A 24,807-nucleotide genomic window follows, 5' to 3' on the forward strand; every position below is an offset into this window, starting at 1 on the left:
GTTTGAAATACATTAACAAATACATTAGGACCGTATAGTATCATACAACTGCTTATGCCAGTACATCATGATTGTACTTTCAAAGCTACCAGCATCATTAATTTCCTAGTGTACCTACGTCTTATCCCGCTCTGTGTGTACTTCTGTTTGCACTACTGCGGACAAAGACTATACTTGTATATTTACTGTAAGGGATTTGTGTCATACGGCTTACATAAATTAATGACACCTAACCTTTCAGTCCGTAAACTTTATCAAGTTGTTTTCCAATATAAGGCTTACTTTGTAAATTTCACATATCAAAACTTGTTTTGATATATCAGGTCCGATATGTAACAAGTTGTACTTGCAGTGTCTATCGTAGAGAAAACCTTTTCATGCCACCGAATTTGAAAATGCAAGGAAACTTGCTTAGTGCTGAATGTAGGCCTACAGTGTATGATTAGTGCTGAACGAGGGATATCACAAATGAAAATGAGTTGCCTTATCCCATGATTGAGACAGGAAATTTTCATTTTCTTTTTTTTTTAATATTAATGAATTCATTAATTTCGGCCCCTCCTCGCCAGATGACTGTGCTGAAGCAGATCAATTGGCTCTGGACTTTGAAGCAAGATGCGCAGCCCTCAGAGTGAACAGCAGCGCAGAGCGCCAATTTGATTTTGCCTTAGGTGGCCGATTTACTTTTGTGCTGCCAATAGAAACACCTTCCTGGATTGATTCGGTGAGAGTAACGATTTCCGCCAAAGAATCTTTAATCTTAATATCCGTTTACAAATAATAGGTATTGATAATGATAAGATAATAAATGGTAATCATCATTGTACTATGTTCGCTATACAATGTTGCAAATGTTATTCATTAAGTGGAATGAGAGAATTAGACGTATTACGTAATTATGCAGGGCGGATCCAGGAATTCCGTAAGGGGAGTGGGGGCGCAGTTTATATTTCTAGCGCCACTCCCGGCTTCCGAGCTCCATCAGCTGACAAGTTAAAAAAAAAGAGAGTAATAGGAGTAAACATGTCGAGCTTTGTTCATGAGCTGTATGAGTCGTTGGTGTCGAGTTCGGGAGATTTCACCATTGTGGACACAGGGCTTGGAATCTGTTTCGATATCAACAAACAAGAAAGAAGGAAATTTCTTAACGGCAGTACCTTCAATTTCCGTCAAAATGTAGGTGTATTTCACCCTTGGGATGAGCATTGAATTCGGCGGTATCAGCTTGAACGAGAGCGCGTACTTCCTCTTCAACATATCCACAACGCAACTGACTGAAAACATCGAATATGTGACGATATATGTAAAGGTTAGAAATCTGAACCTCAGGTAGACAGGAACAGAATATCTATTCCTGTTATTTTCTCATTTTTTTTTCAAGATAGATTAGAAAATAGTAAAACGAAGAGTTCCTTTCGGGCAATGACGTTACGTCCCGTTATGATAGTACCTAATAATGGGATAAAGAAAATGTGTCTAGGAAATATCTACGAGTCTACACTAATTTCTGAAGAATCAATTTTTTGAGTTGGGATCTTTGTGAATTTCGCACCTTTTGGAACCAAACTCAATTTTCATTGAATGAGGCCTCTGTTTTGTTTTCTTTCCACTAGAATTTCACTACTTTAAAAGTTTACTGTATGGAACTACTAAAATGAGTACAAACATGTCAAAAAGTCAAATCTGATGAAGAAATAGCATAACATCTTGAAAAGGAACTCTGCGATTGTTTGACAATTCACGGGACACTTTGAGACAAGTTTAAGGGGAGTTTACCCATATGTAATATCTTGGATTCAAATGGTAGCTCTACTCGTCAGTGAGTTTGAGGAAATTCGGAAAGCCCGTTGAAAGGTTTGAATCTGTTCAGTTTTTGTTTCTTGGTATGAAGGTTACAATGTGTGATAACACACTAACACAGTAGGACTGTGGGATGGGCATCTAGAGAAAATAATATAAGAGAATCCAACTTATTTTCATTTTTCTGCCATAATGAGAAAACACTTATGTTATATACTGCTTTTATAATTGACAGGGAAGGCAGGGGAGTACTTTTCATTAAGAACTGAAATTTTCATATTAATACTTCTCATTATGTTTATTTATCATTACCCTTCAGTGACATCACCAATTGGAATGATCTTACTCAGCCTTCTTTCATGACGGTCATGAATTTAACCTAAATTTTAACAATTCATAACATTCAAACAGACTGTGCGATTTTCCTCAAGCTTCAATAATTTGTAATACTGCAATACTTAGCGATTGAATATACGTGTACATGCATAATACAGTCGAGGTGAATTTCCCTTCAATCTTGACAATACGTACCATTACTGTTCACTGCTTCCCTCTAAATTTCAAACATACCAGGATCTAAACAGTGCAGCTGGCACAAAACTACAAAGACCCATTCCAGTTGACCCCGATTCTGTGATTGTCGAAGTTCTTTACGCGCCCGACGCTCCTCCGAGTGATACGAACCCGTATAGACGCCCGGATTTCCTGGATCTTGACAGTGTTCTCCTCGGTTTGCGAACGTAAGTGGCGACCATTCCATTTTCTCTTGATGATACTTAGTAAGTGTGAATTTATGTTGTGCAGGGTCTATAGGAATATATACTGTACTGCCCATAACAATATGACAGAAATTACAGAATGACAAACCGATGATATTGTAGAAAACAAATAACATGAATTAATTCTTAACCCAAAGTCTTACAATACATTAAGGATTATTATAGAGCTTAAAGTAACTGGTAATGAGATAACTCAATCTAATTCACAAAAACAAAGTATTTGTGAAGTAGGCCGAGGTGTGTTGCAACATGGCTGTGGAAACTTTCCTAGGATCGAGGAGTTTTAAGAAGATTTTTGAATATTTTGTTGATCAAAGTTTTGGACGAATCAAAGCATATTATTCTTTTCTCCGTCATTAAAGGGTGTATTCAGTTCTGGTTGAGGTGAGAATTTAGCTTTTAACGTTTTGCGAGATATTCAGAAACCACTCTATGATACATCACAGAGCATGCAATTCTAAGGGGTATCAAAAGTTTATTTGATGAAAATTGGTTTTGAAATGGCTGAGATATCCAAAAACAAGGTGAAACAAAGAGATCCTAATAAAAGGCGTGGCCTGTCGCCTTTTATTATTATCACTTTCTTGGATATCTCAGCCATTTGAAAACAGATTTTCATCAAATAAACGTTGAATCCTTCTTAAAATTACATGCTCTTTCATATTTCATAAGCGTTTTCTTATAATCACACTTACGAATGTTCAATACATGAATCTCCACCTCAACCAGTACTGTAAAGTCCCTTTAAATATCAAGGATAATTGCGTTCTTTCACAATTCTACTTGTCAACAGAAGCATCCTTCTCTTGAGTACAAACGTAGGAATAAAGTAAACTATTCTTCCTTTGATGAACGAAAAAAAAAGAAAGACCATTACTAGGAACCTATCTATCTATCTATCTATCCATCCATCTAGCTATCTATCTATCTGTCTATCTATCTATCTATCTATCTACCTATCTATCTATCTATCTATCTATATCTATCTCCTGATCAAGACATTTTTTTTTGTACTGATTTAAAGTTCTCAACACTTGTTTTTCAAACGGATACCATAATTTGGAGCTGAAATAGATGATGATTATCATACTGAGCTGAATACAATCTATCCAAGAGGAACGCAAGTTTTTGGTTTGTTTTATTTTCATCTTTATCATCATCCGTTATTATCTTCTTGAAGGAATAATAACAAGTGGAAACAATTTTATTCTTTTAGAACTCAAAGAACGTTTGTGCCGTCACTCTTTGATTGACGTCATATTGTCCTGAAATTGACGCAAGATGGCCGAACGATTATAAAATGGCAAATTTCGTCCAAGTGTCGCTCCCAACGTAGTTAAAGACAGTCAGAGCCGAAGCAAATACGATGCTTATACAAAGTCACATTATGACACCTGAACCATGTACACTCGAAGACCACACGAAGATTGGAATCTATAATAACCAAATCAACCATTTCAGATCTTTGGACTACTTTTTGGCTTCCCAAAGATTTTGCCCCGCTCACCAAATTGCTACCGGAGCCTGAGAAAAGCTATCGCGGTCAATCGATGGCTTTATTAAGATGGCCTCATGAATGACAAAAAAAAAGTTTGTACGAGGATGGTCGAGTTTGAAACTTTCCTTTATTGTGGGTCCAACTTTGCTCAGTTTCGGGACAGTGTGACGCCTGCATTTAGTGTCTGTCTCTTAAAATCCGGGTTATCATTGATATCCGTACTCAAATAGGTGATTGGCTAAGAATGTTTGTTTATATTTACTTCATTTGGTGTGTGTACGTGTGTGGGTGTTGCAGTTTTTATCCGGACTGCGCCTTAGAAGTGGAACCTTCCGTGGAAACATTAACGTCTACAAACAACAACACGTGTCTGTTGGCGGCGTCAAACTTTCAAAAAGCTTTCGAGAATGCCGTGATGAAGGGAGAGAGATGCGAATCGCAGAGACTCGGAGGAGTCTACCAGCATGAATACTTAACTTGCTTCTGTGAGTATACATAATTATGATATCGTATGGATGCCTTCTCCGCGTCACCCATGGCTCAACACACAACACACACCAATATAACATGATTGTAACCATACACTGCACCGTTTTCAAGTGTAGATATGCGCAACTGTTTATTGAGTTTACAAATACTGTCATGTATTACACTCCGATCTATTTTGAGCCTTTGTTGTTGTTGATGTTATGTTATGCAGCTGTATGCTGTATCTCTTCTCTTTCTTTTAATCTCTCTAGCTGCTCCAAGCATCTTACAGGTATCCGGCAACCAGACAGGGGACCCAGGAGACCAAATTCTCCTATCATGTGCGACTTCTGGTTCCCCTAGCCCCATCGCGTCGTGGCAACCCCAGGTTGGAATTTCTCTAGGTAGCCAGGGCGAACCTATCACGACACTCTCGTTTACTCTGCAGAATGGCACTGATACCACGTGAGTTTAAACTCTTGTCCCTCCTTTTTAAGGCTATATGTGATCCATAATTTATATATACACACTCAGCAAAAAAAGAGAAAGTAATCACTTTTTCACATTCATCTTTCTCATAGATTATTTGGCTAATAATACAATTGTGTAATGTTTTATATACCATGTTAAAGGAAATGTAATTGGCTATTAACCTAGTAGGTCAAAAAAGGAAACTTTGAGGTTGGAAATGGGGTATAATATTTTTTTACAAAAAATGAAAAAAAAAATGGCTAATCACTATTTTTATATAATGTACTTTCAGATGGAATTGACATTTTTATCAAAATTCACATTATTTCATGTAAGAATAGGGTCTGAAATACCCCTTCCACTGTCTATCCAGACCGGAAGTGCTTATTTTCAAACCGGAAGTGCTTATTTTCAAACGGAAGTTACATGGAGCCGGCAAATTCAACGATTGAAATTCTTGTCAAAATATATGTGAGAAATTGAAATTTGAAGAAAATAGAGGTGAAAAGTGGTGAAAAGTGGTAAAAATAAGACTTATCTCCTTCATGCAAGACAAGAAATTATAATTTTACATCATATTTGTCTAAAAATGGTCCAAACACCATTCGATGGCATCAAAATGTCTGTATATCGACAAAAATCAATATATCAAATACTGCGTATTTGTACCCTCGCTTTAGACTTCCGATTGCTTAAATTCATGTTTTTTTAGACAAAAATTGTAATAACTGAGAAAGTAATTTTCCAATTGTAATGAACTTTGGAGTGAACAAAGATCTGATTGTGTGCAATAATCGTATTTGGGCTTTTTTTTATATATCTGCTTCAGGGGTGGAGCTATGATGAAATTTCAGTGAATTTTTTTGATTCATCTGAGTTATGCAAAAATATATATTCAAGAACTTTCTGATTGAAAAGGATTAAAAAGCTCCAATAGCATCAGTAATGACACTCTGGATATTGATAATAAACAGAAATTATCTGAATTAGACTTAGCATTAAGGAGTAGATGCATTTTGAATTTTCAAGTGAGAACTTTGAAGAAAAAAAAGTTGACACAAGACCACCCATATTTTTTTTTCAATTTCTAAACATCATCAAAACTGTAATCATCATGTAGAAAATTGTCTAAGCTTTCCAATGGTATATAATTTGTAGAGGTTCGACCTATATTTACATAATTACGACCCATCCGATCAAAACATGCTCTTTCGCCCAATATTACCCCATTTCCAACCTTAAGCGTGAGTAAACACATTCATTTTTCTCTTCCAAGGCACAAAAGTAAAAATTGCAAACACGGACAAGCTCTTATTCAAGTGTACGTATGTGTGTTCTTCCAATAACAATGAGAACAAGAAAGAAATTTATCACTGTAAGAAATGAAAATTAATTTGCAATCTCTATAATGTCTCTGTAACCCGCCAAAGATAAAGAATAACAAACAATAATGGAGTATAAAGACGAATATTCAGTCAAATTCATAGTTAAAACACATTAGAGAAGAAGCAATGGTAACAAAGATGGTAGAAATTTGGAATGTTATTCCAAATTAAGAAAATTTCAATTTTGTTGTCTGATAAATTCTGTTCATTGTATTACCTTTGTGGCGTACTCCCTATGCCATTTAACGTTTGAGTTGACAAAAAATTCTTATGTCCCCCCTTCAGTTTCCCCACTATGGTTTTGTTTGAGAATATAAATAGAAACAAGGGAACGGAAATATATTTCTGCTATTTCATTCATGTCTCTCATTGAGTTTAATCGGTCATTTGTTTTCATTGCTGTCTTGAGGGGCACTTGCAAACGAATTTCAATATGTCAACTTCTGCAATTTTTACTTTTCTGCCTTTTTGTCTGAAGACAAAAATGAATGTGTTCACTCATGCGAGAAATTTCCCTTTATACCTACCAGGTTGATAGCCAATTAAATAACCTTTGATATGGTATCTTGTCATTTCTACTTCTACTTCAGATTTACCTGCTCTGCAACAAACCTGGCCGGTATGGTTTCTGCGCAGGTGCATGTAACGGCGAGAGGTGAGAAATTTAATTTTGAAGAGAGCAGGAAAATCTCATAAGTTTTATACAATCCACGTAAATCCTTGTACAAGAGGCACTTTTCTGTCTCATGAAGGCTTTACCCTGTGAACTGTAATCGTAATTGTAATAAGATATCAAAGATGTGACTGCTGGGCAGTAGGACTGTTGCATTTTCCGATTGTCAATTTAAAATAATTTTATTATTTGTGCTCAAATTATTTTACATATTTTATTGTTGTTTTTTGCATGTTTGTATTCGTGTTTATTTTCATGATTTTATTCATTTATTGTGGTCCCACACCATCATCCAGACATTGTTTTTTTTTCCCCTCACTAAATGAAATAAATAAAACAGTTTGTTCGGTTTTAGTTCGGATCTACTCAGACAATGATCCAAAACTAAACTGCGAAGACGGCACTCTCTTGTTACAAAAAGAGGTTTTAAGGGCCCTCTGGTAGAGCAGTGGCAACACTGAAGAGGCTACCCTGGGTAAATAAGACCTTATTATTATTATTATTACAAATGCAAAGTGGCCACGTCTTGAAGGAAACGATTACAGTTATAACCTTATCACTATTGAATTATATTTCTTGTGTTGCTCAGGTTCAAGTTTCCAAGATTCCATTTCGTTCTTTGTTTCCTCTTCGGTCCTCTTGATAGATTATAGATGCAGTGGTTTGGAAACTGATGTCATAAACTTCACCGAGGAGGGATTGGTACCTCCCTGTCCCACGCTAAGATTTGCTCCTCCTGGTCCAAACCAGTTTGACTCATCTCTACTGTACTCTGCTCCACAAGATGGGTTTCTCGTATCCGTGTTTGCCCCCTTTTCCTTGAGGGTGCCAACTCTCAGTTTTCGCGTTTTGATAACCACAGAGCGTTACTTTGTTCTCGCTTTACCGCAACGGAGGAAGAGAAGGAGCATAGTACCCGTCATCCATCAGCAAGACTACATAGATGTTCCAATTCAAGTTGAGCTGTCAAACGTCCAAGTAGATTTCTTCCCCGCCGTCTTCGTGCGTGGAGGATCGCAGCTGTACGTCAATTTTTTGTCTCTCGATGATCAACCCCTTGATCCGTTCTTCTTCGAGGTTCTAAGACCAGCAAACTTCTTGCCATGTCCGCAATCCCCTCCTCTGGATCCGGTGAACAACGCTTCGTGCTACGAAACATTCGACATATGGGAGAGTCTTGAAGACGAGCTGGTTGGACTTCGCTGCGTTGGAGACAGATCCGTTGAGTTCCAAGCCTACCAAGCATGTCTGAGATTGACAAATACCCGTAAGTAAATATCAAGTCAAACTGGAGGAATCGAAAGGGGTGTGTGTGTTTGGGGGGGGGGGGGGGGGGGGTAGACACGAGGAAGTGTTGGCTGCAGCTACAACTCAGATCATATTGATCACTCCGGTCTGTCAGTTGCTATCAAACCGTTTTTTTTTTCTCTGTATGACGAGAGAATGTCTCACGTGGCGTTTTCCATCTAGCGTTCGACCGCGTAAGTGAATCCTATACATGTACCATCATTTGAGAATCATAGAGAGGACCCCCTTTAAAGACCCGGTAAGCGTGTGGTTAATGGAGTAGGGAGGCTGGCCCCGAGCAGAATAGTGTTGACCATGGCTTGGAGCTCTAAAACTGGAAATGATATTGTATATAGTGCTCAACACTATCTGACTGAAACATTCTTGCTGTTTTTCTCATTCCATTGCATTCCTTCCCTCCCTCCACCCATCTCTTGCTCTGTCCTTCTAACTGTGGAGCTACATGTTCAAACCTATTACTTTTACATCCACTGTGTACAGCTCCAGAGGTGACCAGTGAGATCGTTGTTGCGCCCATCCAGTATAGAGAGAACATCACCTTCGTTTGTCCCATCGAGGGAGCGGTGCAAAGACAATGGCTGCGCCACACTAGTCAGGGAACCGTGGCGCTGTTTGACAACCCTTCGCCTGTCCTACACTTTCAGACTTTCGGGGCCCAAGACCAGGGTTACTATCATTGCGAGGGACTTGGAGGGGGAGAATTCAGGGACGAAACGGTCTCGACCGAACCTCTTCTCATCGCCTTAAATGGTAAGGACAAGATGACTCCGATTAATATATTCTTCTCTGAATAGTATCTGTCTCTCACATTTCAGAATCAGACTTCTGAACCTCGTCTAAAGCCGTGAGACGACATCATACCTATTGAGGCAATGTAGATACCATATCACCCACAAGGGCAATCAATACTTTGCTTACTTCAAATAGAAAGCATACGTTTCTCTTCTCTATCCCTCACATGCCCCCCCCCCACACACACACACCACACACAAACGTACTAATGTATCATTTTATAGTGTGAAGCACACGACCAATTCTTTTGAAACAATTCACAAGGTTTAGTTCTGAAATTATATCTTGTTCACCTTGTCTACGCTCGTCGTTAGAAATATTTCACTCTTCTTATCCCTCCCCTTAATTTTTAGCAACTGTTTTCAACCTCAATTCCTTAACACTTCTCTTTATTGTTTCTCTTCTACCGCCTAGCGTCACATCTTGAACCGATTTCTTTTAAATGAATGTAATTTTTCTTAAGCCTTCTGTCATCTGCCTTTTGGTGTGGTTTCACTGCTGGATGAATGCGTAACTTTTGCCACTTCCACAGACGCGACCACTTTGGCATTTTCGATGACCTATGACACGGAGTACATCGAGTTTGGGAGTGAAACCCTGACAGAGATTGCTTTCAGATATATTGAGGAGGTAAGGAATTAAACGGCTGCGTTTGGGTTGGATTTTCCGAAATTTCTTTATTATCGGCTACAGAACGAAGTGCAAACTGTGCAGAGATAATGTCAGATGTCAACAGATATTGATAATAGCGGACTGGTTTAAAGGAGACCTCCGGATGATTTTCAAATTTGTACATTTGAACAACTATAAATTAGTTATACTGAGAACCGAGTTTCTGCATTTATGATACTTGGGATGAAGAATAAGAATATTTTCAAAATTAAGAACAAATTGCAATAAGCAAGGATGATGACATGGCAGAATCACCATAAGAATGCATGAGTTGGGGCTCAAGGAAGCAGAACAAAAGAAGAAGGCATGCATAGATTATACACAGGTGAACTCGCAAGCAAGCGGTATTGTGATGGAATTACACTGCTACATTTCTGAAATATGTGAACCTCCTATGTCATCATCCTTGTTCAGTGCAATTTGTTTAAGGTTTTTCAAAGTATTGTTTCTCTGCTCAAGAACGGGCCACAGTAAATTCCACAAAACTATACATGGAATTGTCGATTTATGTACTACATGATGTGACATTATGAAAATCTGGAATGCCCCTTTAAGATAAGTGATCATTGCTGTTGTCTAAGGTATTTCTATGAAAGTTAAGTCCTGACTGCGTATTTGCGAATGTGTGTGTGTGTGATTGTATACTCTAGTGACTTGAATTGAACTGAATTTATTTCCTCATCATGGGTTGGAACACCTCAGGTAGAGGTCCACGTACCTGAATAACAATAAGATACAGGGAATATTTTAGAGCTCAAATACAAACAAATATCAAGTACACAACAAAAAATACATTCTATTAAACTCTCTATAAATCTGAAAATAAAGCTAAATCCTCCAAGAAAGATAATCAAAAAATGTAACATTTAACGCAAGCTATACGAATGTATATCTTCGTATGCAGTAATTGGTTTTGGACTTAAATAGGCAACTTCAATTGAGAATATTCAGATCGTGTATCTAGAACGTGTAACTTTTTTAGACTTTGAAATAATGCCCACTGATACATGGGGGGGGGGATGGAAGTAGGGTAAGCCGCCTGACAGCTTGAAAGAGATAATGAGCTAATTGTTAGGACCTACAAACATTTTAACGATCAAGATAATAGGGGATGGCACTGGCCCTTTGTGGAGAACATAACACTAAACGATTATCAAAGAAATATTTTTGAGATGCTGCAATTATATGATAATGTTTGTCTATATTTCCCCAAAACTACCCTACAATGATGAAAGTGTGACTGTATAATTTATTTATAGAATAACGAGTACGTTAATCAATCAAATCAGGAAAAATATATGTGTATATTCTAATAACAATTCAATTCAATTCAAAGCATTTATTTTCATTTTTCCCCAGCAAAACATAACACAGAATTAATAAGGAATTTTAACATAGGCATGTATTCAACTTTACATGGATAGATAACTGTTAACAAATAAAATCATACGTGCATCCCGCCAAATACAAAGTTATGTTTCTTAATATGTGGATAATGAGCTTTCCCTTGTAGGTTGTAGGTTCTCATCTATCAGTTCTCCCTGGTAATCACCCATATGGGGTGCATGTCACGAGACCGACACCCACGAGTCATACAGCCCACAAGTCATATAGCTCATAAGTCATACAGCCCACTAGTTATACAGCTCACGAGTTCTACACTTAGTAAATTAAGCCCATGAGGTCGACATCGAGTAAAATAAGCCCGTGAGTTCGAAACTACTACATGTATACGCACAAAAGGCTCACGAGACCGACACTAGGCAAAAGAGGCTCACGAGACCGACACTTGGCAAAAGAGGCTCACGAGACCGACACTATACGCAAAGAAGGTCCATGAGACCGACAGGATGAACAGCGCCACATTTAGACCAATTACTTGTATAGGGTGTCCAGATGATGACAGAAGGAAGATAAAGAGGTGGAAAAGGAGAGTTGCTAGTGTAGTGCCCCGTCGTGTTGCCCTCCCTCACCCCCTGAACGGTTCAAGATCTTTCAATGGCGCTTCCCGTAGCGTGACAGAACTGCCCCATAAAAGTCACACGTGTAGAAATACACACTTAATGTCGGTGATATGTAGATGGTGCTGTTCAATTAGTTGCAATCTCTCGCTCGACAACGTGACGAAATTGCACTCGCCAGTATGTAATTTTCCCCTTTTTGGAACACCCTGTACAGGTACATACTTGTAATTGACATGTAGATGGTGCTGTTTATCCTGTCGGTCTCGTGAGCCTTCTTTGCGTACTATCGGTCTCGTGAGCTTTTGTTGTGTAGCGTGTGTCGGTCTCGTCAGCCTTTTGTACGTAGTGTTGAACTCATGGGCTGTATTACTCTTGAGTCGTATAACTCATGGGCTGTATGACTCATGGGCCTATTTTTGATGTCGGTCTCGTGGAATGACCCCACACATATAACTGACTCTCTGAATGACATTATTATCAATAAGTACATAAGTCTTCACGATTGTTTCTGTTTTCTTCAGACATGATGATGTACCCAGAAAATCAAGTATAATACATTTCTTCTTATTCATAAAATTTATTATCTTATCGGATAATACATCTTATTATCCGATAATCATGCGATACAGAAACAAGATTTTATTTACACTTTTAACAACATCACCGGGTTTCTTTGCAGAAGAAAATAAACATGTTTCGTCTGAATATTACGGTGACATTTCACTGCGCTTTAAAATAGAAGGTTATTCAGTCATACAGAGAGAAAAAGTAGAGGTACTATCTGAACCAAAATGTTGCTTGCAATCCGTAGAGGTTCCTTTTGTTTAACCAGCACTTTACATATTTGTGCATGGTGATCGAATAATTATTGTGTTTAACAATGTTATACATCGTCCCTTGATCGGCTGTTATGTAAACAGGATCCATGCAGTATTTTGAATATTCCGCGGTAATCGTTCCTCGTCAACTGTATTGTAACTACGAACAAGCTGAACTTATTTACTTTGAAGTTTACCTTCACCGAAGGCACAATTTATCATAAAATGATCTGTCATGTCTAGCTCATATAGACCATCGGATGCAAATACAGGAAGTGCATAATAGTAATATTATGTCAACTGTGTAGTTGATGAGGCTTTTATTACCCTTGTTGGGTGTGAGATTAGTTGCATGTACAATTGTCCCTCGGATAGGACATAAAACGGAGGTCCCGTGTATGAGAGAGTAACAACTCATGCACGTAAAAGATCCCGCTTCATTCATTCATCGTAAAGAGCAGGGTGTTTAGCCCGATGAAGTGGTCCCACCTCAAATCCAACTGGACCCCATGGAAGACCAGCTTAACGTAGCTGAATATGGGCTATCCAGCCATCTTCTCAGATGGAAAATGAACAAACAAAAAATTATATGTTTCCATGATATCAAATAAAGTTTTCGTTTACAATAATTTACACTGATTTCAAACATTGTGATTCAGATTTCCAATTGCTATAAGAAGTCACAACATGACTGACTAATTTCAGTCTCTGCATTACACATTCAAAGGCTCTATATGTTAACAGTGACACTTTCAGACGGGTAATCGCAAATTTCACATACAGTGTCGTCAGTGCACTCACCACAACTCTCAAGAAATCTAAAGATCTGCAGACGATTTCGTCGGTTCTATTTTTTTTTTTAAGTTGGCGCTGGAATTTTTAAAATTTGAATTGTGTCAAAGTGAACGTCAAACGTTGCTCGTAATTAAACGATGCAGGTTATTGACGCCTGACTTTGCTGGGCTACGTCCCGGTCGTGAATTCGCCCTTGTTGTTTGTCGAGATAGTCGAGTGGTATTTTTGTAAACTTTACAGCTTCATGAAAAGTTGTATTGATAAGTTTCAGATGCTGTTATGTCCTTTGCTGTTGAAGCTGTTGAAGGACAACTGTAGAGATTTTTTTGTTGTTGTTGCTGAAATAGTTTCGTCAATGAACGGAGATGCCATAATTACAAAATTGATGAGTTTAGTAAATGAATGACCCGAAAACAAGACTTGGATCACAAGAAGGCATGCTACAGGACTTTTTGGAGAAATACGACATTTCCAATGGTACATCAAGATTCACAAGCGTTTCGTTGGTATCACGGTGTAAATTTTGAATATAATATTTATGTGTGTAATGTCTCAGAATAGTAATTACATAATGGATATGCATTCATTCACACCTAGCATTGATATTATTGAAATTCTCAAAGGGGTGCCACAATACTATAGTCATTCAGCAAAAATGAAAAATTATTCGATAATAAGGCAAAATAGCCCGGATATGTGTCAGTTATACGACAAGGACGGTACACACTGGTATATAATGTAGGCCTACAACGTGCTTGCGAGTCCAGTGATTTAAAAACGGGCATGGGGTCTTCAGAAAAAATTCTTGAATATTCATAAAACGGACTCATTCAGTTTCCAATGATCTCACGACCCGGGAGAGATTTAGTCCGAGATAAAGATAACCATGACTAATTTCATAAACAGATATCCCATGAAAAAGAGAAAGTTAAGAATGTTTTTTAACAATTAGATCGGGACAGGAAACACGTCTGGCAGCATCGATCCGATCTTTCATGTGTAAGTGGATGAAAGATAAAAGATAAAAGAAACGATTTCAGCCACAGTCTGACTTTAATGCCGGCCAAAACAAAGACCTGAAAAGAATATAGAACCATACCCAATACCCCACCCACCACCCCCCCCTCCCCGAAAAAAGGAGAAGAAGAAGAAGAAATACGGAAATATACCTTACACGTACTACAGATAAGAAAGGAAAGACTGATGTGTAAACTATTTTTTTTCAAAAATGTTGTTTTATGTAAGTGTTTGTTTTGATGAATACTTGAGATGCGACTGTCGAATTTCTAGTCTGAGAGTAAACAGGGTTAATGTGTGCTCGTCAGTATAGCGCAAAAAGAGAATTGTTTGGAGTAAGTGATGAAAAACGAAGGCAACTTAGGGTAGGTTATCGCTCTCTGCACCTTCGCGTAGAGCAGAAATTAATATTTTTCCTGAATTTTCTTCCGTCACCTTTACTCCTTCCCCCCCCCCTCTCTCTTTCTCTCTCTCGTATGCAGATTAGATCTGCTGTTTTGTTTGGAGATTTTGGAAACGGTCGATTGTCAGACAGTCTTCTCGATGAACCAGATGATTTTCCCCGGATCGTCAACACCAGACCCGGTAGCATGATTATCGACTACGTGGCGTCCTTTAACAGTAGCAGCTGGGAAAACGAGACCACCCTCATGAACTCTTTCACAACCGCTATTGAGGATTTCTACGCAAGTTTTGAAGGCGATCAGAGCAGCAGGGCAAGCGGTAATTACGTCGACAATAGTCTCGTCGTGGGAAGTGCATGTAAGTGTTCCTCCGAGCAGGCATATAAATATATCTATACTGCCTAATACTTGTATGTATATATATAAATAAATATATATATATATATATATATATATATATATATATATATATCGTTTTGTACGTGATAGGCGCTGCATTTTAAGTATAGTAGTGTTGTTTCTCCGTCAAACTATATATATATATATATAACACACAAAAATTATATTTATCTCAAGACAAATTACTCCACAGATTGATGATTCGCTCGTCTTTTATACAGTATAGACAGGGATCTCTTTGGGATTTTCAAAATTATGCTTAACGACGTGTTTGCCACAGCACACTACTAGTATTAATCTCTTTCTCTCTTTTTTTTCTCTCTCTCTATTCTAGCACTGCGAATACGCGGATACGTATATATATATATATATATATATATATAAATATATATATATATAAATATATATATATATATATATATATAATTATATATATAAATATATGTATATATAATTACATATATATATATATATATATATATATATATATATATATAATATCGATAACAGACAAACACCTAAATGGGCAACTTACACCTCAGTGGCGAACCTTTCTATAAAAAGCAAACAATTATAAAGGTTTCGCGAAATCAGCTGACTATCCTTTACGGTCTTGATTCTAACGATAAAAAAGTGATCAAAATAATGTGACGTCCCACCGCAATCTTGATATCACTAGTATTTGGTATGTGACGTTGATGCCAACTTAGAGCTGCGTTTCTTCCACGACAACTTTAAAGTGGTGTGTGACTAGAATTTATGAGACTTAACTGAGAAAAAAAAACACGTTAGATTAAAAAGTTGTTGAAAGAAATTAATTTCGTATTGTCAATTTGAAGATGTGGCAAAAAATCATTAGTATTGAGTCAAATAGGACGACTCATCCGTTAAAATCACATTATTAGAACATGCCTTCATGTACCTACTTGTTAAGGCCTACTGAGTTTATTTGAGCTGATTTAAATAAGTAGGGAATTGCTTTTTCTGTCATCACGTTTAGAGCTAACTATATTCAGGATATCCTGGCATGAACACACTGTAAAGCATGGACTGTAGAGCGTACAGGACACTCAGTCACTGTCACATATTTGGATTTTCAAAAATCTGAACATCCCTCCTCCTTTTAAAGGTTACATATTTTATTCCTATATAAACTTGTCGTCAATTAGACATGTCATAGAACAGGGGCGTCACCAGATTTTTTTTTCAAGGGGGGGGGGGGTGCGTTTTGACACTAAATGTAACGAGTATTCTTCTCCTACTACCCTCTCCCCCTTCTACCATTCCGACTTCATTCTTTCCGCAGCGATGCTCGCATTCTTCCGTTATCCCTTTTCTTCTGTTCTTTGGGTCATCGCCTCGTGCCCTCGAACGCACTCTGCATGGTTCTCGCTGAAACTCGAGTTCGGTCTTGTCATTCATCTCATATATTTTAGATGATGCGAATTGAAAACTTCGCTTTCAGTTTACTAAATGACGACGAATTTTTTGATATGTTTCATCAAGACCCTGTGTCATATACAATTAATGAATCCAATGATGAGTATCCTGCTGTTTATGACTTCGATTTTTTTGAAACAGATGTAGAATTTAATGAGGATAATCATGAACAATATGTAAGTTCAAAGTATTATACTATGAATCAGTTCAAATCCTTAACCGGACTTACTGATTGTTTCTCATTATTGCATTTGAACATTAGGAGTTTGAATAAGAATTTTGATAATTTTTGTTGTTTTCTGGACAATACTCATGATATATCTTTTTCTATAATAGGTCTTAGTGAAACATGGATTACTCAGGATTCTGCTTCCGCATATTCTCTTCCAGGCTATGATTTCATAGAAAATAGTAGACGCGATAGAATGGGCGGAGGTGTCGGTTTATACATCAAACAAAACCTTGATTATGTTATGCACAAAGATTTAATGTGCATGAACGGAGTCATCGAGTCATTATGTGTTGAAATCAAGGTCGCCCATGCCAAAAACATACTTGTATTCATGATGTATAGACCTCCTAATTCTAACACCCAAGACTTTTTGGATTATTTGCAAATTTTATTCCATAATTCAGTATTTCATAATAAAGACTGTTATATTATGGGAGATTTTAATATAGATTTATCTAAGTTCCAAGCAATGAATACTGCTCAATCTTTTCTTGATATCATGATGTCCACATCTTTTTTACCCCTTATTACCAAACCAACTCGAGTAACCAATCACTCGGCAACTCTTATTGATAATATATTTTGTAACATTAACCCCTTACCGGTCTCTGGTATTGTTCTTTCAGATTTATCAGACCATTACCCTATTTTCACTCACATACCCCTTCAGAAAGACATTACCATGAATGACCCGGTGTCAACTTTCCGGAAAGTTACACCTGGAAATATAGAGAGATTGCAAAACGACCTCGGTAATGTGGATTGGTCTTCTGTATATAATACCGAAGATACAAATGAGGCTTATAATTCGTTCATGAGTATTTTAATATCGCTTATGGATAAGAATGTTCCTGTTGTTAAAAAGAAATCTAGAAATTATAAGAGATCCCCTAGACTTCCATGGATATCTAAGTCTTTACTGCGATCAATCAATCGAAAGAATAATTTGTATTATGCTAACAAAATTAAACGTACCCAGCAATCTCATGATAGATACACTTCATATAAAAACGTCCTCACACAAATATTACGTTATGAGAAACGGAAATATTTCACTAATCAGATAAGTTTGTTTAAACATGATATTCAAAATACTTGGAAAGTTATCAATATGGCTATCAACAAAAATAAGGACAAACCCCGTATTACATCAATCAAATATGGTGATTTATTTGTTGATGATGTTTCTTCAATAGTTGATATCTTTAATCAGTATTTTTCACAAATAGGAAGTAATCTTGCCCAAAATATTCCACATACTCATCTGAATTTTCAAGATTATTTAGAAGGCCCGAATCCTAGCTCATTGTTTTTCATGCCTTTGCACAGAAATGAATTATTAGATATAGTTCAGAATTTAAAAAATAAAAAAAGCTCTGGTTATGACGGCATTGATAATGTCCTTTTCAAAAATATTATTGACTATATCGTTGATCCACTTGTACATGTATTTAATTTGTCTATAAGTAACGGTGTTGTCCCTGAGGCTATGAAAGTCTCGAAAGTAATTCCTGTCCATAAAAAAGGGAAAAGGGAAGATGTCTCCAATTATAGACCAATATCCCTGCTAACCTCCGTTTCGAAAATGTTAGAAAGGGTTGTTTACACCAGACTCTTGAAGTTCTTGGACACTCATAAAATAATTTCTGATTATCAGTTCGGATTTCGGCAAAAGCATTGCACATCTCATGCAATCCTTACTTTCCTTGACAGGGTTTCAAAAGCGATAGATACATTTCATCATACTATTGGAGTCTTCCTGGACCTCTCCAAGGCCTTTGATACCATAGACCACAACATACTGCTTCACAAATTATCACATTATGGTATCAGGGGAAAGGCCTTGGAGTGGTTCACGAGTTACCTTACTAATCGAAAACAATTTGTATTTATCAACGGTCACGCATCGACTACGCAAAATGTTGACTGTGGTGTTCCTCAGGGAAGTTTACTAGGTCCCCTTTTATTTACTCTTTATGTCAATGATATGTCAAATTCTTCAAACATCCTCTCTTTCTTATTATTTGCAGATGATACTAATGTGTTTTTATCTGATTCTGATCCCGATCGATTAATTGATACTTTAAATAGTGAATTAATGAAGTTACTTCATTGGATAAGAGCGAACAAACTGTCAATAAATTTGCAAAAAACTAAATGTATGTTGTTCAGTAATTCGCTGGAAAATTTACCGAGAAATGTTCTTCTGGAAGACACGGTCATAGAAGAAGTCTCTTCCATCAAATTTTTAGGTTTGATCCTGGACAATAAACTTACCTGGGGTTTGCATATTGATTCTGTATGTCGTGTTATTTCAAGGAATATAGGTATTATAAACAAAGTCAAATTTTATCTTCCCAAAAATGTACTTTTTATGTTATATTCTACTTTGATACTACCTTATTTAAACTACGGGATACTCGCATGGGGAAACACTTTTTCTACTTATACAGAAAGAATATTATTATTACAGAAAAAAGCTCTTCGTATCATTTGTCACGAATCGTGGAGAAGTCATACTAATAATTTATTTCACGAAAATAATATTCTGAAAATTTATGATCTTTATCGTTTGCAATTAGGACAATTCATGTACAAACTCACCAACAATTCTCTCCCCCTGGTGTTTGATTCCATGTTTTTAAAGAATGAAACTGTTCATGCATATCCAACCCGTCAATCCCATGGATATCATTTGCCTTTGACTAGGACGGTTTTTGCTAAATCCTTATTCTCTTTTTCTGGACCAAAATTCTGGAATTCTCTTGATAATAACATCAAAGAAGCTTTAAGTTTTCATACATTTTCTTTAAAGTTAAAGAAATATTTAAAAATGTCGTATGCAGCATAATGATTCATTCTTTATATATATATGTGTATATATATGTATATATATATATATATATATATATATATATATATATATATTTGTGATTTCCAAAACTGTTGTTGCTCGGTAGTGTCACTATACACACTTTGTTTATCAGTGAGCCCGTACTTCTGTGCCTCTAGTGCCCTGGTTATGACCCATCGTTTCCTTCTCTCTCTCTCTCTGCCCCCCCCCCCCCCTCTTGCCCACTTCGGGACTTACTACCTTCCTCACTATATCTCTATCCTCTCATCTATCTTTCCTTACAGAGAGCCGCCTTGTGTCTGTCAATGTGCATTGGTATGTGTGAATGTATGTGTGTATTTGTCTGTCTTTTTTTCTTTTTTCCGCTTAGGGAAATTGTTGTTTTGTTGTTTTTGTTACTATGTGTGTGTGTGTTTTTTTTTTTTTATATACGAGGGGACTGCACTCTACAAGCTCTGCTTTTTAGCAGTCCCCTCCATTTCCAGCAATATTGTGTATGCATTTACCACAGCGACACGAGTTATTTTTTGTACCTATGTTGGAAATTTACCTGTATCTATGTTACAATGTTATTTCTGTTGATCGCATTGTGGTACTGATTTTCTGACATCTGTTTATACGAATGTTTCATTGTACTTCCAATTATTTTGTTTGTTGGAAATGAAAATAAATGAACATGAACATGAACATGAGTTTTTTTTTTTTTTTTGACTGACATTTGGAATTCAGGAAGCTCTCAATCCCCCGACTTTGAGTTTTTTGTTTTTGTTTTTTGGGTTTTTTTTTTGTTTTTGTTTTTGTTTTTGTTGTTCTTGTTGTTGTTGTTGTTGTTTTTTTTTTTTTTGGGGGGGGGGGGGGAACCAAGCAGGGAAAGGGCACTGGCATAGCTAGGATTTTTTTGGGGGGGGTGGGGGGGTGGGGGTGGGAGGGGGTTGTCCCCCTCCCCCGCGAGAACTTTTTGCATTTTGATGTTGTAAATGGTGCAATTTGATGCATGTTTTTGCTTGTTTTATTTACTTGAAACAGTCCCACTTGTTTAAGGTAGCAATATATTTTGATGTCGATTATTATGGAACAATTTGCCCATAAGATAGTATTATCGAAGTAAACTTCCTGTTTTAATATTTACACTGGACATCATGAATGTTACCATGCAAGCGAGAGCGAGCGGAGTGAGCAAGGGGAGAATGTGGGAGGGGTGTCCCCCTTCCCCGGTGAAAAGTTTGTGCATATTGATATTGTTAATAGTGCAATTTGATGCATGTTTTTGCTTGTTTTATGTACTTGGAACAGTCCCACTTGTTTAAGGTAGTGTATTTCTGATATAGATTATTATTGAACAATTTGCCTATAAAATAGTATCATCAAAGTAAACTTCCTGTTTTAATATTAACACGAAAATCATGAACGCGACCAGGCAAGAGCAAGCGGAGGGAGCGAGGTGGAGGGTTGTTGAAGGGGGTGTCCCCCTTCTACAGTGGAACTTTTTGCATTTTGATGTTGTAAATGGTGCAATTTGATGCAGGTTTTTGCTTTGTTATATCGACTTGAAACAGTCCCACTTGTTTAAGGAAGCAGTACATTGTGATGTAAATTGTTATTGAACAATTTGCCTATAGAATGGTATCATTTAAATAAACTTCTTGTATCAATTTTTACACTGATGTCATGAACGCAACCGAGCCCGAGCAAGCGGAGAGAGTGAGGGTTTAAGTTGTGGGAGGGGGTTGTCTTCCTCCCACGGTGAGAACTTTCTGCATTTTTATGTTGTAAATGGTGCAATTTGATGCAGGTTTTTGCGTGTTTTATCGACTTGAAACAATCCTACTGAGGTAGCAGTACATTTTGATGTAAATCAGTATTAAACAATTTGCCTATAAAATGGTGTAATTTAAATAACCTTCTTGTATTAATTCTTACACTGAATATTATGAACGTTGTCTGCTAAACAATCAAACAGAAAAAAAGCATGCACACGAAGGTGTACATAAGGGGCATTTCTCCTCCCAAACGAAAATGATTTTGTATTTTCAGACCTGAAATTTAGCGATCTGGTGCAAACTTTTAGTGCAATACAACAGTGTACTTGAATTTTTTGCAGCCCCCTCCAAAAAATAATAATTTAAACAAAGCGGTTTTTTTTTGGCTCTTAATGGCTCCTATTCCGAGTGTGTTTCAACTCTGTGTAATGTAAAAAGTATAGTGAGGTAGAGCTTAGAAAAGGATGTGGGAGGGGGGATACCCCCTCCCGCTCGACGGAGCTTTTGAGTTTTTAGAATTGAAATAAAGCGATCTAAAGCACACTTTTTGTGGAAAATCCGGAAATTGTCGTTCCCCACAGTGTACAAAGTCTATAGAAGGGACAAGGCAATGGGAGGGTGGTAAGATTCGTCTCCCATTTTCGATTATATTTTTTCCGCCTTTCAAGTCCCCGGTCAAAATCTTGGGGGGGGGGGGGGGGCGACTGCCCCATCGCCCCGCCCCCCCCCCCTTGGCTACACCATTGGGAAAGGGTTAATTGTTAATTGAACAGAGATAATATCCCCTCCCCCACGACGAAACTTTTGCATTTGTTGTTATTAAGTAAAGTGACAGATTTGGTGCACACTTTCGATGAAACATTTGTAAATCTGTCATTCTATAGGTGAATTAAGTCCATGGAAAATAGACCGAACGGGGGAAGGTGTGGGAAGAGGTATCCCCCTCAACACGAGAGAGACTTTGCTTTTTTAGAATTGAAATTCAGCAACCTGCCATCTGGTGCACACTTTGGGTGAAATAATTGGACAGATTTCTAACAAAAAGGAAGAAAATATTTTCATCTCCGGAATTATAATTATAATTATGTGGGGTGGGGCAGATATGGTGCGCTTGCCCCACGAACATTTTATCGAGGCAACTTTTTTTCCGTCAAAAAGCAAGAAAAAGATAATCTTCTCATCTCACTAATTATCAATATGGGGTGGGGGCAAAAATATAATATGCTTGCTCTTCCTATGTTGTTATGGGGGTAAACTTTTTTTTGTGGCAAAAAAGCAAGAAAATCTTCTCGTCTTGGGAATTATGGGGGGTTGGCAAAATGATATACTTGCCCTCCATTTTTTTTTTAATGAGGCTAAGACTCGCATTGGGCTCGCATTATCAATATGGATTTGTCAGAAGTAACGTGCTGTACATAGACCCTACATAATGTACTTGTAAGTAGCACAACTACATGCAAACGTGTGCGTGCTCCGGACCGTACGGATGTACGGATGTACGGATGTACGAGGAATAGTAAACACTGTAGAATACTCGTAGATATGTATAAAATCAGTGCTGACAGAGCCCAGGATGAGAATTGTTTTTTCCCACGATTTTGTTGTCCCTGGTGCAAAATAAAAAAGCAAAAACAAACAAACAAACAAACAAACAAGAATAATTATCTAGCGTCCAGCTTGAGGCCGCTCGCAGACTGAAGAGGTGATTTTTTTTTTTTTTTTTTTTTTTTTTTTTGGTCGGAAGGGGGGTGCGTCCGCACCAAACGCACCTCTCCTGGTGACGCCCAAGCGGTGATCAATTTGGTATAGTATAGTAGGGCGTGGTAGTGAGAAGTTGCTGATTCACCTTTGTGCATTCACTTATGATTTGTTGGCTTCTGCAACTTAATGATTTTAAAACCAATAACGCAGTTCAGTGAATCAGTAATACCCTGCACCAAGTAACTATAATTACATCGGTTATTAATTACTACAGCATCCTGCCCGCGTTCTGAAGTGAGTGGGGCGTTCGGTACCCTAACCTTTGAACCCACAGCAATTGGCGAGACTGCGGACAGCCTGGAATCATGTCAAGATTACAGCAGGAATAGTAAGCCACAATAATACTTTACATTTTAAAAGTACGGCTGTTATTCTTTTCATCCTTAAAGGGAATGAAACCTTTGAATTGGGTGGATGCAGCAATAGGCAATCTTCAGTAGATCACATCAATCAGGTTTAAAGAAAATCGGACTATCCCTTTGAAATTTATACGAATTTTTGAAGTTTGGGTGCATCCATTGCTGGATGAGAGTACTATTGCAGTTCGTGACATCACGTGCTGTATGTACATCGATATGAAAAAAAGAGAGAAGTCAACAAAACTTAATTTTTGAAATAACTTTCACATATCTTCGACTGTAATGTTATGCTTTTTGACATAGATATTAATTTAAAAGAGACAAGAGCTCTTTCATCATGCCGTCAGGCGATGGCACTGCCATTATTTTGACAATTATACTTCAAGATGTAACATTCACCATCAAAGAGGGCATTAGTCAAACATTGTCCAGGGATTTGAACTCAGATTCTCTGTTAGACCTTTTCTCTGTCTGCCATTGTGTACAACGCTTTAGGTTTACTATGTTTACTGTACCCATCGGAATTCCAAGCATACACTTCAGTAGTATGTTACTCCTGGAATGTACGGTAATACCCACTATGGTTTGATTTTGTTTGGTTGTTACGTCTGTCTGAAGCTTACTTGCCGCGCGCCAGACTTCAGTGTATGGGCGATCTCCTCTCACCAGCTATGTGGGGAGAACTAATGTTCACCGACTGCTTCACCGACGAGGATGACGTGAACGAAGTTCTTCAAGACTTAGCGCTGGTGAGATTTAAATCGTGGCCTTATGATTCTCCATTTGGCGAGTCTAATTACTGTAGAAATGTCAATGTGAAACATTAAAGCATACGCTTGATCATGACGTGTAGTAGACAGCGTGCAATGTGTAGCATGTGGCATGTGGCATGTATAGAGTGAAGTGTGAAGCGCGTGCCAGAAGTATCACGAATCACGTAATGTCGAATATTGACTGGAGTTATTACTAGTACATGTATCTGTCTTCTCTCACAGGCTCCAGTTACTCCGGAGAACGTGACAGCGTATTCCAGCGATTTGGCAGAAGCAACTGAAGGCGGCAACGAGATAGACGCCAATGGGCTTGTTGCTATAGCAACTGCTCTCTTCAACATTGTAGCCATTCGAAACTCATCTTCAGAGGTATAAGAAAGCCTAC

General features: G+C 37.6%; 1 protein-coding gene across 1 annotated transcript in view; it reads left to right on the forward strand.

Annotated features, from left to right (window-relative positions):
• The window catches only part of LOC139725229 (uncharacterized), a 50,728-nt gene that overhangs the window by 17,376 nt on the left and 8,545 nt on the right, over positions 1-24,807 (forward strand). Inside the window, exons 4-16 of the mRNA XM_071636318.1 lie at positions 570-724; positions 1,181-1,309; positions 2,374-2,540; positions 4,375-4,562; positions 4,818-5,010; positions 6,992-7,056; positions 7,721-8,341; positions 8,863-9,132; positions 9,707-9,804; positions 14,923-15,202; positions 23,505-23,618; positions 24,268-24,398; positions 24,645-24,791. Coding sequence (XP_071492419.1) covers positions 570-724; positions 1,181-1,309; positions 2,374-2,540; positions 4,375-4,562; positions 4,818-5,010; positions 6,992-7,056; positions 7,721-8,341; positions 8,863-9,132; positions 9,707-9,804; positions 14,923-15,202; positions 23,505-23,618; positions 24,268-24,398; positions 24,645-24,791 — 2,558 coding nt within the window. The remainder of the gene's footprint in view (positions 1-569; positions 725-1,180; positions 1,310-2,373; positions 2,541-4,374; positions 4,563-4,817; positions 5,011-6,991; positions 7,057-7,720; positions 8,342-8,862; positions 9,133-9,706; positions 9,805-14,922; positions 15,203-23,504; positions 23,619-24,267; positions 24,399-24,644; positions 24,792-24,807) is intronic.

Source organism: Diadema antillarum, unplaced genomic scaffold (genome assembly GCF_040938485.1).
Source record: "Diadema antillarum isolate AM-2024a unplaced genomic scaffold, OU_Dant_1.0 seq00000028_RagTag, whole genome shotgun sequence".
Classification (NCBI taxonomy): domain Eukaryota; kingdom Metazoa; phylum Echinodermata; class Echinoidea; order Diadematoida; family Diadematidae; genus Diadema; species Diadema antillarum.